This window comes from Phoca vitulina, unplaced genomic scaffold, assembly GCF_004348235.1.
Source record: "Phoca vitulina isolate PV1807 unplaced genomic scaffold, GSC_HSeal_1.0 scaffold35, whole genome shotgun sequence".
Taxonomy (NCBI): domain Eukaryota; kingdom Metazoa; phylum Chordata; class Mammalia; order Carnivora; family Phocidae; genus Phoca; species Phoca vitulina.
Window position 1 is genome coordinate 9,708,667 of NW_022589738.1, and position 12,908 is coordinate 9,721,574.

Sequence of the window (12,908 nt, forward strand, 5' to 3'; positions counted from 1 at the left end):
TCCCCCATCCCAGTTCGAAGTGCTGGTTATTCATAGATGAAAATATATTAACACTACTCAGGGCGCCTGGGTGGCTCAGTTGTTAAGCGTCTGCCTTCGGCTCAGGTCATGATCCCAGGGTCTTGGGATCAAGTCCCACATCGGGCTCCCTGCTTGGTGGGAAGCCTGCTTCTCCCTCTCCCACTCCCCCTGCTTGTGTTCCTGCTCTCGCTATCTCTCTCTCTGTCAAATAAATAAATAAAATCTTTAAAAAAAAAAAAAAACACTACTCACAAGTGTTTGCAGTCTAGCAGAGTGTCCTACAAGCAAATTCACAATGAGGATATAACTTGATAATTGTTTTATTTGTGTTGTGTGTATAGAACTAGTGAAAAATGGAAAAAAAGCACTTAAGTATTCTTGGGGTAACCATGGACGTGTTTCCAGAAGAGATAATGTTTAATTCTCAGTATATATGGAAAACAATTATTTCCTTTTCTAGATGTATTTTATTTTGTAGGCTTGAATACTATTATTAGATGGTTCTTTAAGCATCTTTTTAGCTAGACTAAGTAATTTCATATTTTTGTTTTTACAAATAGGGTTCAGAAAATATTTTGTTTTCTTTAAAAAATGGCAGCATTATCATTATCAGATATTATATAATTATCTATGTGTACCACATCCTTAGAGTCTGTCTAAATCATGATTAATAATGGCTCTTTCTGACAGCTGTGGATTTAAATTCCAAGCCATATCATTTATATAGAAAGGATTAAACAAGTACATCAACATATAAACAAACGTTTACTTTTGCATCTAATTTGATGACTAAATTTAGCTATAACCATAGAGTTACTACATAAAAGTAAAAGTATACTTTTGGAAGAACATTCTGTTTCTTTTTCTCCTCATTATTCTCATTGAGCCATATGGGCACTGACATTGACTAATATGTTATAAATTATTTTCCATCTTTTCCAAAAGCCGAGTTGAAGTACCTTACAAGAGACATGTAATATCATGATTTTTTTTTAATGAGAGGGAGGCAATTGAAACAAAAAGAAAATAAAATAAAAGGAAGAAAATTAAGATGATGCCTATAATTATACACATTTTTAGAGACCTAAGACACTTACCTAAGTGGACCACCCATTTGATTCTGAACTTTTTAATACATTCAGGAAGGGATCCCTGTCATTTACATGCCTCAATATGACTACAAAATTTCAAATCTTCATGGTCCTTAAACCAGCCATTGATCTCATAAAAAGGATATTTTATTTAAAATATGTTTCATAGGATTTAAGTATAGGTCCATAAATTCATTTATTAAGTGCATGTTATTTAGATTGTGGTCATTCTCATACACCTTTTTAAAATCAACTTCCATGGAGAGCCAATCTCCAAGCAAGTCCTATTGATTTTACCAAATATATCTTAAATTTGACATCTTTCTTCTTATCACCTACTCCACATTAAGTTTAATGTACCATCATCTTTAAACTAAGTGTAGTTTAAATAGACTACTAAAAGATTTCTCTGCAATCCATCCTCTATCTTAGAATGGTAACAATTTTTTAAATGTAAATTTGCTTACATCACTCCTCTGCTTAAAATATTCCCATAGCTTCTCATTACCATTAAGATATAGGATGATTATCTCAACATGTGGCCTTTCATAGCTGGCTCTTGGATATATCTGTATCACTAACACTCTTGCTCTCTAAACTTCAGTACCACTGGCCTTTGGTAAGTTCTTCAAACACTTAATTCCTCCTACCAGAGACCTTGGATACTTCTTTCCTCCCCTGCTCATTCTGGCTAACTCGTTCTCGTCCTTCATATCCCATCTAGCACATCCCTTCCTCTGACCCTTCAGACTATACCACACTCCCTGTTACATGCTCTCATACCACTTCCTAGCACATACATAATTCGTAATTTTCACATTTATTTTGTGATGACAAACTTAACGTCTGGCATGCCCTATAGAATGTAAGATCCAGGAGATCAGGAATACTGTGGGTTTCTTTCTAATTACTATATCCCAAAATCTAAAACAGCGCCTGGGACATTATAAATTCTCTCAAAATTGAATGAATGAATGAATGACTTGATCTAATGATGAATTTTAGAATATCTAGAAAAATCCTAAGTCACTCACAGGTATCCTAACACAGGGTTTGAGCCTATATACCCTGAAAAAGATCTCAAGGTCAAATATTCTTTGTTCTTAATTAAAGTCATGAGCTTTTATAATGACCAACAAAATATCCCTTTGCACAAATTGAGGAGATTAGTGATGGCATATCTGAGTAAAAACCATCCCCACTCCTGCTACGTGTGAGTTGTAATTTTCCCTAAAAAGCAATTTTGAGAGTATTTCTATTGATTTTGAAAGTCCTTAATTCACTTTACTTTTTGCTGCTCCATAGACTTACCCATTCATCATTAATTCCACAAGGATTTGGGGGAAGTTAATTCAAAGTTGGACACTGAGAGAATCTATTCCAATCTCCATTTCCACATATGGGCATCCTAGGAGAAGGCAGTAGGTGATAGTTTGCACAAAGGACTAACTGTGATAACTATGCTAAAAGCCAGAGCAAAAGCAAAGGTAAAATTTCCCCAAGATTTTTCACCCACAGCTGTGTCAAGGCAAGGCAAGTCTGAAAGATTTAGCCAGTTAAGAAACACTGAGCCCATTTTTTTTTTTTTAATTCGAGGACTTCATTACTTAATAAACAGTGAAAACAGAAGTTATCAAAAGGGCCAGATCCCCATGTCCCTTGTGCAGGTTAATACCACAACAAAAGGGCTTTTGTTGATGAATGCATCATGCCTGGTAGGACACCTGTTGTTGACAGCCAATTTCATGCTGCAACTAAGCAGTTTCATAGCCTGTAACTCTCCCCTGAAGGGGGCTAGGTAGTAACCCTCCTACTGCTTCAGAATGTAGGAGGCAGGGGCGCCTGGGTGGCTCAGTCGGTTAAGTGGCTGCCTTCGGCTCAGGTCATGATCCCAGGGTCCTGGGATCGAGCCCCGCATCGGGCTCCCTGCTCACCAGGAAGCCTGCTTCTCCCTCTCCCTCTCCCACTCCCACTGCTTGTGTTCCCTCTCTCGCTGTCTCTCTCTCTCTCTCTGTTAAATAAATAAATAAAATCTTTAAAAAAAAAAAAATGTAGGAGGCAATGAGAAACTGATGATACCCTCTCAGGCGAGGTAGGGAGGCAGGTGAGAAAGGTTCTTGTAACAGCTCTTCATGTGCCTCTATGCTCTTCTGTTACGAGAGGATCAAAGGCTTTCTGCCAAGACTTTATCCACTGCAGTTAAGCCTTGTATATGTGGCCTATGCGTTGGCATGCCAAGTTGCCAGGATGCCATGGTGTAGTCATTCCCCTACAAACGGGTAAGTTCAATCTCCTCCAAGTCCATAGACTCCTTATCGTTTTACTGTGTTTTAGACTAGAAAGTTGAAGTTTAAGAGAGATGGATGTGGCTTTGTGTTTTCCTTCTTTTATTTATGTGTTTCTCTCAAAAATCCTGCTACTTATATACCATTATTTTGATTCCAGATTTAAATTTTATTTTCAACCATGGCGTTAAGTATTTTTTGAATTCTTAGTCATTCTCATTTTTTTCTCTACGTGACCAAAAAAAAAAAAAAACAGTGATATGATATGATGTTCATCTAAACAGTAGCACAGAGTGTCCTATGAATTTCACACAAAAATACCCACGTGATTTCCTGCGGCTAACTGGAAATCCATTACTTGGTAAATTATATGTACATTTGAAGGGAACTGTAGGTTTTACAGATTGGATCAAGATGTTTCAACTGATGACAGTAACTGGATTGTAGGCTTGCTGGGATCTGCAGCGGTCTTCACTTTTATTGTAGAAGTGAGTATATTGCAGAGTATAGGCCCTGGGCACGTGATCTACCCTGAAGACCTACTTGTTGTGCCTTTTTAATAAAATATTTCTTCTTTTATCTTTTACTAAATAGAAACCAAATTACTATCACTCTGAAATTCACCAGTCGCTTCCTTCATCCTGCTGAAGCTTCACTGCTATTAATTTCAAAACCTAGGCATGCAATAGGAGGGACTACAATGACTTTTGCTCTTAAGGCTGAAGTCCTCAATTTTAAAGCCATTGTAAGTAAATTTTACCTCTTTCGTGTGTCTTCTCTTAGGCCATGGAGTGTCCCAAGCACAGCTGTTCCTCCAAGTTTTCTCTCTATACAGCTCCTGTTCTTTGAGAGCCTGTGTACAGACACACGTGCACATAATTACATTTGCACAATTCTTGGCTTCTGTGTCTCTGATATTCTTGCTGTGATACTCTTTCTGTGGAAATAATTCTTCAATTTTATAAGAGGATTTGCTTGTATTGAGTCTTCCTTTAAGGTCAGATTTTTAGGATTATGTTTGTTCTTTTCATAATGGAGTCATTCGCTATACACATAGCAACTTACATTCCCTTCCGCTGTGGAGACTTGTGATTTAAGGTAAAGCAGTCCCTGGGCTTCTGTCTATGTTTTTGTTTGAATTGAGGGTTGGTGGTTTATGCAGCAAAGAAAATGTTTCTCTTCTCTGATAGGAACATTCATCAATTTATCTTGAGTGCCCCCTGGATCAAATCCACTCTAAAGATAATGCTAAGACTGGCATTTATTGAGAGGCGATAACGTGCCAGACAGAATTCAGTTTATATCTCAAAGGATGGGAGAGAAGGATTTTTAAATCTCTATAAAATAGTTGTGATATTGCTATCATTGACTTTTTATAGCTGTTATTTTGTCTAAATATTATTTTATACCATGGATGTATGGTAAAGAAGAAGTAAACTTGTTATGTCGCCAGATTTCCACATGGATTATAAAGAATTTGGGGTGTGCAGTGGCATGAGTAGAAAAAAAAGAGATTGACTCCAGTAATGGCCAGTTGTGTGAGGAGAGCATTAAGTTGCTCACATGGACAGACTGATTTACAAGGTACAGACACCCAGAACAGGAAGCGGGCATTTGATTATCACTGAGATGTGTGTCGTGATCTTCAGATTTCCTCTTGAATAATAAATTCTTACACTTCCCAACCCTCTCACAGGAATTCTCCAAAATAAAACATTGCTTTGCCATATGTGTCTCTAGACATGGATGATTTTAGTTTGTCATTTACATGGTTCTGGGGCAGAAAACCTGACACCTGAAGTTCATGCAGTCTGTTTACTTCTCCATCTGGCTACTCATGGTTTTAGTAATCCCGGGAGTGGGCTGGATAATAATGGAGAAATGAAATAAGATAATAACATGATCAGTCTAAAAATGTAGAATTCCTAGAATCTTATCTTCCATGCAAGTCCTTCGGGTAATTCGAAGTTTTAATTTTAGATGTGTGCTTTTATTACAGTACAAATAATGTCAGTGTGGCCACCGCATTGTAAACACAGGCATGCCACACTCATACACAGATATTCATGCACTCACAGAGCTATGCATGTGCACATACATACACCTTGTTTCTTCCTTATGTCATGTATATTAGGTATAGGTATGATTAATTTTCGAATGTGAAATCATACTCAGTCATTAACAAAACCAATTTTAAGGAAATCAGTTTAAGAGACACTGTTGTGACAAATAATTCAGTAATGTGGTAAAATCTATTTCTGTCCTTCACACCCAGATTTTAGCAGTACACTATTTGTGGGACAAGGGAGATTGCATAAATTAATATCACTGTAATATTTCAGTGTACTATTTTTTAGGTACTTTAAGTTTGTATATTACAATTCAGGTTATTCGTTTTTGTTACTTTCATATAGAATTATTATTATTATTATTTTTTTTTACTTTAGGAAGTTTTATGTTGCAAATCTCCATGTTATAAATGGAAAGAAATTAATGTGAATGTTAAAAATCCCTTCCATACTGCTGGGGACTTCAGGTATGTTAATATAACATTTTCATATAATTTCTTTGCAATTAGTCATATCCAATCTTAAGGTGAATAATTTTTTTCAACATGAACCATTTTGAGGAGAAATTTTATGTGTTTACATTACAATAAATTTATGAACATCATCAGATAAAACAGAACAAATAATTAAGATAAATCAAGTTTTCTTAAAATGCTATTTGATCTATTTAAAGCTAAGAGTGAGCATATCAAATTTATGAATTTTGTCTATGAGCTTTCTGTTTGTTGAGCTATTCTAATCTTTTAATTTTTAAAAATGTATAAATAGACTTTTTTACTTCTAATTTTATTCCATCTATTAATTTCTGAAAGTAAAATCCTGATTCAAGCAGAACATGCATTTTAACTTAAGGCATCATGATTAATTAAAACTGTACATTTACCATGTAGGGGCATCTGGGTGGCTCAGTCGTTAAGCGTCTGCCTTCGGCTCAGGTCATGATCCTGGGGTCCTGGGATCGAGCCCCGCATCGGGCTCCCTGCTCAGCGGGAAGCCTGCTTCTCCCTCTCCCACTCCCCCTGCTTGTGTTCCCTCTCTCGCTGTGTCTCTCTCTGTCAAATAAATAAATAAAATCTTTAAAAAACAAACAAACTGTACATTAACCATGAATTTGTGCATCTTGAGATTTAACAACAACAATAATAACAACACAGGTTTGAGATGAAAATAAAATGCTTAAGTATTATTTAAAGTCACAATAGACAAGTATCTTTATAAACTTATATATTGACGGAGAAAACGGTCAGTGACACCCATGTATTGCTTCAATTATGCACTGTTTCCATCGGCTTTAGAAATCAGATCCTCACAACAATGCTTGTGTTGAGACTAGAAGCTGTATGTATGCTTATTATTTTAGTATTTGATAATATCCAGTTTTTAAAATCACTATATTCCTAGGCTTTTGGTAGTTTCTTATTAATAATCATTTATTATTGATAAAACAAATTTTTTGTTAAAATAGTTATTGGTGAATTTATGGTTCCTATGTTCATGTAAGGGAGAGTTTCATTTACTGTAATTTTATTAAAGTGTTATATCAGAATGCAAGGAACAACAAAAAAAGTCAGAATATGTAGCATTAATCCAGTATTAAACTATGCCCTTAAATGAACCAAATGACTGACTCCAGTTCTTCAGAGGAAATCAAGATCAAACACAATTAGTCTTATATTCTAGTGGTAGAGCTGAAAGGAAATCTCAAAGTTCCAGGAATTGGTAGACTATTATAGTTTTATGTCTTTCAAAAAATCATAATATTTTATTGTTACTTTATGGTTTATCTCAGATTGAATTAAAATTCAATCGGAGTTGGTGCATGATTTGTTTGGTAGAGGACAAGGCTCCTTCCGCCTTTGTATGAATGTGGCCCTCAAACTTAGACAATGGGCATATAAACTCAAAATTTTAAAACCAATTACAAAATTTGTAAAGTCAATATTTTACAACAGACATGTATTTTAAAATTTAAAAAAATACAATAGAAAAGAAAGGAAATTTAATTGCCAATTCATTCTTCTGGAGATTTTTTTTATGTTATAAATACCATAACAATAAGTGAACTAGCTTTTAATGTTACACTTAAAAAATGAGAATTATTAACAATCTAATATGAAACATACTTTAAAACAAAATTGTCCATATATTTTCCCCAAAATTATATGCAGTGCAGTGACCAGATCTGATCACTTTTTAATCAAAATTTAACACTACTTATAACAAAAATGGCAACCCAACCTAGATTTAACAGAGACAGGATTCACCCACATGCCTCTGTCTACCAGATTAGTGGTTCTCAAATTCCTCTTTTGCAGAATGCAACTATTTCTTGCTATATAATGCTTTTTTATATGTTATAAGATTTGATTTCCTAGTATTTTGTTGAAAGATTTTACACTTATAATCGTAGGGTTTAATGGTATAATTCCCTTTTCTAGTGATGACTGTATCTGTTTTTTTGTGTCATTAATACTAGCCTCCAAGAATGATTTGGGAACTGATCCCTTCTATTCTGTTTTTTTTTGGAAGAGTTTGTGAAGTATTGGTATTAATTCTTTTAATCTTCAGTAGAATTCACAACTAAAGCCATCTGGGTCTGAGCTTTGCTTTATGGGAAGTTTATTTCATTACTAGTTCTCTCTTTATTTGTTATAGGCCTAATCAGATATTTATTTCTTCTTTTAATCAGTTTTGATAGTTTGTGTCATTCTAGGAATTTGTACATTTCCTCCACATTATCTAATTTGTTGGCACAGACGTTTTCATAGTATTCTCTCAGAATCCTTTGATCTTCTTTCCTTTATTCTTGATCAGTCTAGGTAAACATTTGTCAGTGTTATTGATCTTTTCAAAGAACATTTTTTCTGGTTTTCTTGATATTCTCTATTATTTATTGAGGTAGAATTGACATATAAAAAAACTGCACGTGTTTAATATATACAATTTGATGAGTTTGGACATATGCATGCAACCATAATACTATCACCACAATTAAGGTAATATACATATCTGTCACTTCCAAAAGTTTCTTTGTTACTTTTTTTTTTTTTTTTTGGGGGAAAAAATTTTAGCAAAGACTTTTCCCCTTTTAACTCTTTTTTTTTTTTTTTTTTTTTAAGATGTTATTTATTTATTTATTTGACAGAGAGATAGAACAAGTAGGCAGAGAGGCAGGCAGAGGGAGAGGGAAAAGCAGGCTCCCCGCCGAGCAGGGAGCCCGATGCGGGGCTCGATCCCAGGACCCTGGGATCATGACCTGAGCCAAAGGCAGCCGCTTAACTGACTGAGCCACCCAGGCGCCCCACCTCTTAACACTCTTAACAGATGTTTAAGCACACAGTACCATGTTGTTAACTCTGTTGTATATCACATCTCTAGGACTTATTCATCTTGCATAACTGAAACTTTATATAACAACTCTTCATTTCATCCTAGTACCAGTTGTTAGCAACCACCATTCTCTTCTCTGCCTTTGGAGTTTGACTATTTTAGATACCTCATATAAATGGAATCATACAGTATTTGTCCTTCTGAGACTGGCTTATTTCACTTAGCATAATGTCCCCAAGTTTCGAACATGTTGTCACATATTGCAGGATTTCCTTCTTTTTTAAAACTGACTAGTCTTCCACTGTAATATATACACACACCACATTTTCTTTACTCATTTGTCTGTTGATGGACATTTGGGTTCTTTGGATTGTTTCCGTATCTTGGCTATTGTGAACAATGCTGCAATGAGCATGAGAGTAAAGATATCTTTTTGAGATCCAGATTTCAGTTTTGTTGGATAAATACCCAGAAGTCGAAGAGCTGGACCACATGGTAGTTCTACTTTTAATTTTTTGAGGAAACTCCCTACTGTTTTCCGTAGTGGCTGCACCATTTTACATTCCCACCAACAGCATGCCAGTGTTCCCTTTTCTCTAGGTACTCACCAACATTGTTATATTTTGTTTGTTTTGGTTTTTGTGTTTTTTATAATTCTGACAGTTATGAGGTGATATCTCACTGTGGTTTTGAAATGCATTTCCCTGATGAGTAGGGATGTTCAACATGTTTTCATATACATGTTGGCCATCTATATGTCTTTTTTGGAAAAATGTCTATTCATATCCTCTGCCCATTTTTTAACTGGATTGTTTGTTTTTTTGCTTTTGAGTTGTATGAGTTCTTTATAAATTTTGGATATTAATCCTTTATCAGATATATGATTTGCAAATATTTTCTCCTATTTGGTAGGTTACCTTTTCATTTTTATGTTACTCTTATATAGCTCTATTCCATTTCCCCATTTTTTGTAGTATTTTTGTCAGACATATTGTATCAATGGTGTTACAATGATCAGTAATGTTACTAACATTTTTGGGTATTTTTTTTATTTTGTTTAATTTTTATGATCTTAAGAGAGCTGAGAGAAGAAAGGACAGTGTATTAGTTTGCTACGGCTCCCATAACAAAATACCACAGACCGGTGGCTTAAACAACAGAATCTTATTTTCTCACAGTTCTGGAGGCTAGAAGTACAAGATCAAGATATTGGCAGATTGGGTTTCTTCTGAGGCCTCTCTCCTTGGCTTGCAGATGGCCACCTTCTTGCTGTGCCCTCACATGATCTCTTTTCTGTATGTGCACATCCCTGGAGTCTCTGTGTGTCCACACTTCCTCTTGTAAGAACACCAGTCAGAATGTATTAGGGCCCACTCTAATGGCCACATTTTAAACTAGTTGCCTTTTTAAAGGCCCTGTTTCCAAAGGCAGTCACATTGTGAGTGTACTAGGGGTTAGGGCTTTAACATAAGAAATTTGAGGGAGGACACAATTCAGCCCATAACAGAAAGTACACGTTTATAATTTTCATTATGTTAACCTACTTATTTATCATTTCTGGTTTATTTGTTTCTATGGATTCTCGTTATCTTCTGGAATAACTTCCATGGCTCAATCCAGCTTCGCTGCCCCCCACTTCAGTTTTTAAACAGTTTTTCTTTTATTTTCTCTCTGTCTTCTCCTTCCAGCAATTGTATTACACATGTGTTGGTGCATTTAATTGTGCACCATATATGTATGAGACTTTATTTTTCTTTATTCTATTTTCTGTCTGTTCTTTAGATTGCATTATTTCTATCAATCTTCAATTTGTTAATTCTTTTTTTTCTGCCAGTTCAAATCTACTGTTGAGCCCCCCTAGTGATGATGATTTTTATATTTGTTTTTGTAGTTTCCAACTCCAAAATTTTTATTTGCTTCTCTTTTTAATTTCAGTCTCTTCTTTTGATATTCTCTATTTGATATTACATGTCATCATACCTTCCTTTACTTCTTTAGTCATGCTTTCCTTAGTTTTTGAAGACATTGATAACAGCAATTTGGAATTAGTGTTCTATTAAATCTAATAAGTGGTCACTTTAACATGTGTTTCCGTGGCCCAGTTCTTTTCATGTTTCATCATTTTTAAGGCTGAAAACTAGACATTTTAGAATATATATTTTGTAGCAGCTGAATACTGGTCCCATCTCCCACAGGATCATTAATGGTATTGGTTAATTTTTTAACTGACTAGCTAGCTTATTTTAGTGATAGCTACCTCCTCCCCACAAAAGACTCCACACACAAAGTGTGAAACGTCTGATGTTACTTCTCAGGGGACATAGCCTTGGGCATGCCCACAGTCAATCTGGGATGAGAGTGGCTTTGGTAGGATTACTTTTGACTCTCTCTTTCCACACCCACAGCCAGATATTGGATTCTGCTGATTCCAGTTCTATAGGAGGCATAAATTGCTCCTCAGACCAATTCAATCAAATGTAGGCTCCTTTGAAGTGATAGTTCCTTAGGTCAATGTTTAAGATTTATTCTGTCCGCACAAGGGATCCTCCCAGCTGTCCCTTTCCCCTGTTTTTACTACCAAATTAGCAGGCCTAGTTTGGCAGTATCTGTATCTCCAGTGGATCTACCAATCTACTCCCAATTGCCTTTCACCACAATCTGCCCTGTTTTTCATTGATCCGTTGGCTTGATCTTCTTCATACTTTATTGAAAATGAAATCAGTTTCTTTGGGAAGAGATTAAGAGCTGTTTTAAGCCCAGCTATCTTCTCCCTTCAGGCAAAATCTCGGAACCATGGCTCTGTAACTGGAGGTGGGGATAGCGTTGCATTTTTCTCTGCAAACCACCCGCACGTTAGGAGTTACGTGCGAGAAGAGATAGGGGACCATAGCTTTAGGTCTTCTTGGCTTGCTTCTGCCAGCACTGAGCAACCATTTTAAAGCTAAGGCAAGGACAATTTCACACCCATGTAGAGCCTCTGTCCTGTGAGTGGTTGCTGGACAGAAGAGGGATCCCCCTGCTCCTCTCAGCTGCGCTTGCCCAAAACTTAGCTTCAGCAGCATGTACTGGGGGCAGGATGAGAAATGTTGATGTCCTACCCCTCCCAGAAAAGTAGCTCTCTAACTGGGAGCTGGGTAAGTTGAGAGCCTTGTATTCTTAGCTGTGCCAATGAGGAGTAGGGTTTCTGTCTTACTGAGTGGAGAAGGAAGAGGGAGTGAAGGGGTCTTGGTTCAGACGCCACAGATTACAGCCTTTCTTACTGAATTTAGTATTACTGAACAGATTTTTATTCATTTGCTCTATGCCCTTAGGATAATTTCCAGAGAATTAAAATAGTTGATTTTTACAACTTTTACTCATTTTCCTGGAGGAGTGAGTCTATGGAGCTCTCATGTTTTCATGCTGGAACAATGTTTGCTTTAAGTTCTATTTTGCCCATTATTACTATAGACACTCCAGGTCTCTGTTACCGTTTGCATGGTATGTCTTTCTTGACCTTTTGCTCCCAGTCTGTTTGTGTCTTTGAACTAATGTTTATATTTTTTCTAATCTGTTTGTATTCCTTTTGTCAACCTCTGCCTTTTGATTGGAGTGTTTAATCCATTTAAACTTTATGTCATCTTTGATACAGTAGGATTTATATCTACCATTTGGGTACCTGTTTTCTATGTCTTACGTCTTCATTCCTTTATTTCTCCATTACTTCCTGGTTTTGCATTGTATATTTATTTTTAGTATAAATTTTTTATTTCTTCTTCTATCTTCTACCTTATTTTTCTTATTTTCTTAGTTACCCTGAAGATTACATATATGTAGTTACTTGTGCTGGTGCTTTTTATTTCTTATGGTTTTGAGTTAATTTCTAGTGTCCTTTTACTTCAGCCTGAAGGACTCCCATTAGTATTTTTTTTTTTTAAGATTTTATTTATTTGACAGAGAGAGAGATAGTGAAAGTAGAACACAAACAGGGGGAGTGGGAGAGGGAGAAGCAGGCTTCCCTCCGAGCAGGGAGCCCGATGCGGGGCTCGATCCCAGGACCCTGACATTTATCGACTGAGCCACCCAGGTGCCCCTCCCATTAGTATTTCTTGTAGGGCAGTTCTGCTAGCAAT

The 12,908-nt window shown here is 36.1% G+C and overlaps 1 protein-coding gene across 1 annotated transcript in view; it reads left to right on the forward strand.

Moving 5' to 3' along the window:
• CFAP47 (cilia and flagella associated protein 47) overlaps nucleotides 1-12,908 on the forward strand; it is a 453,685-nt gene that overhangs the window by 240,163 nt on the left and 200,614 nt on the right. The window contains exons 38-39 of the mRNA XM_032426488.1: nucleotides 3,992-4,142; nucleotides 5,845-5,933. Coding sequence (XP_032282379.1) covers nucleotides 3,992-4,142; nucleotides 5,845-5,933 — 240 coding nt within the window. The remainder of the gene's footprint in view (nucleotides 1-3,991; nucleotides 4,143-5,844; nucleotides 5,934-12,908) is intronic.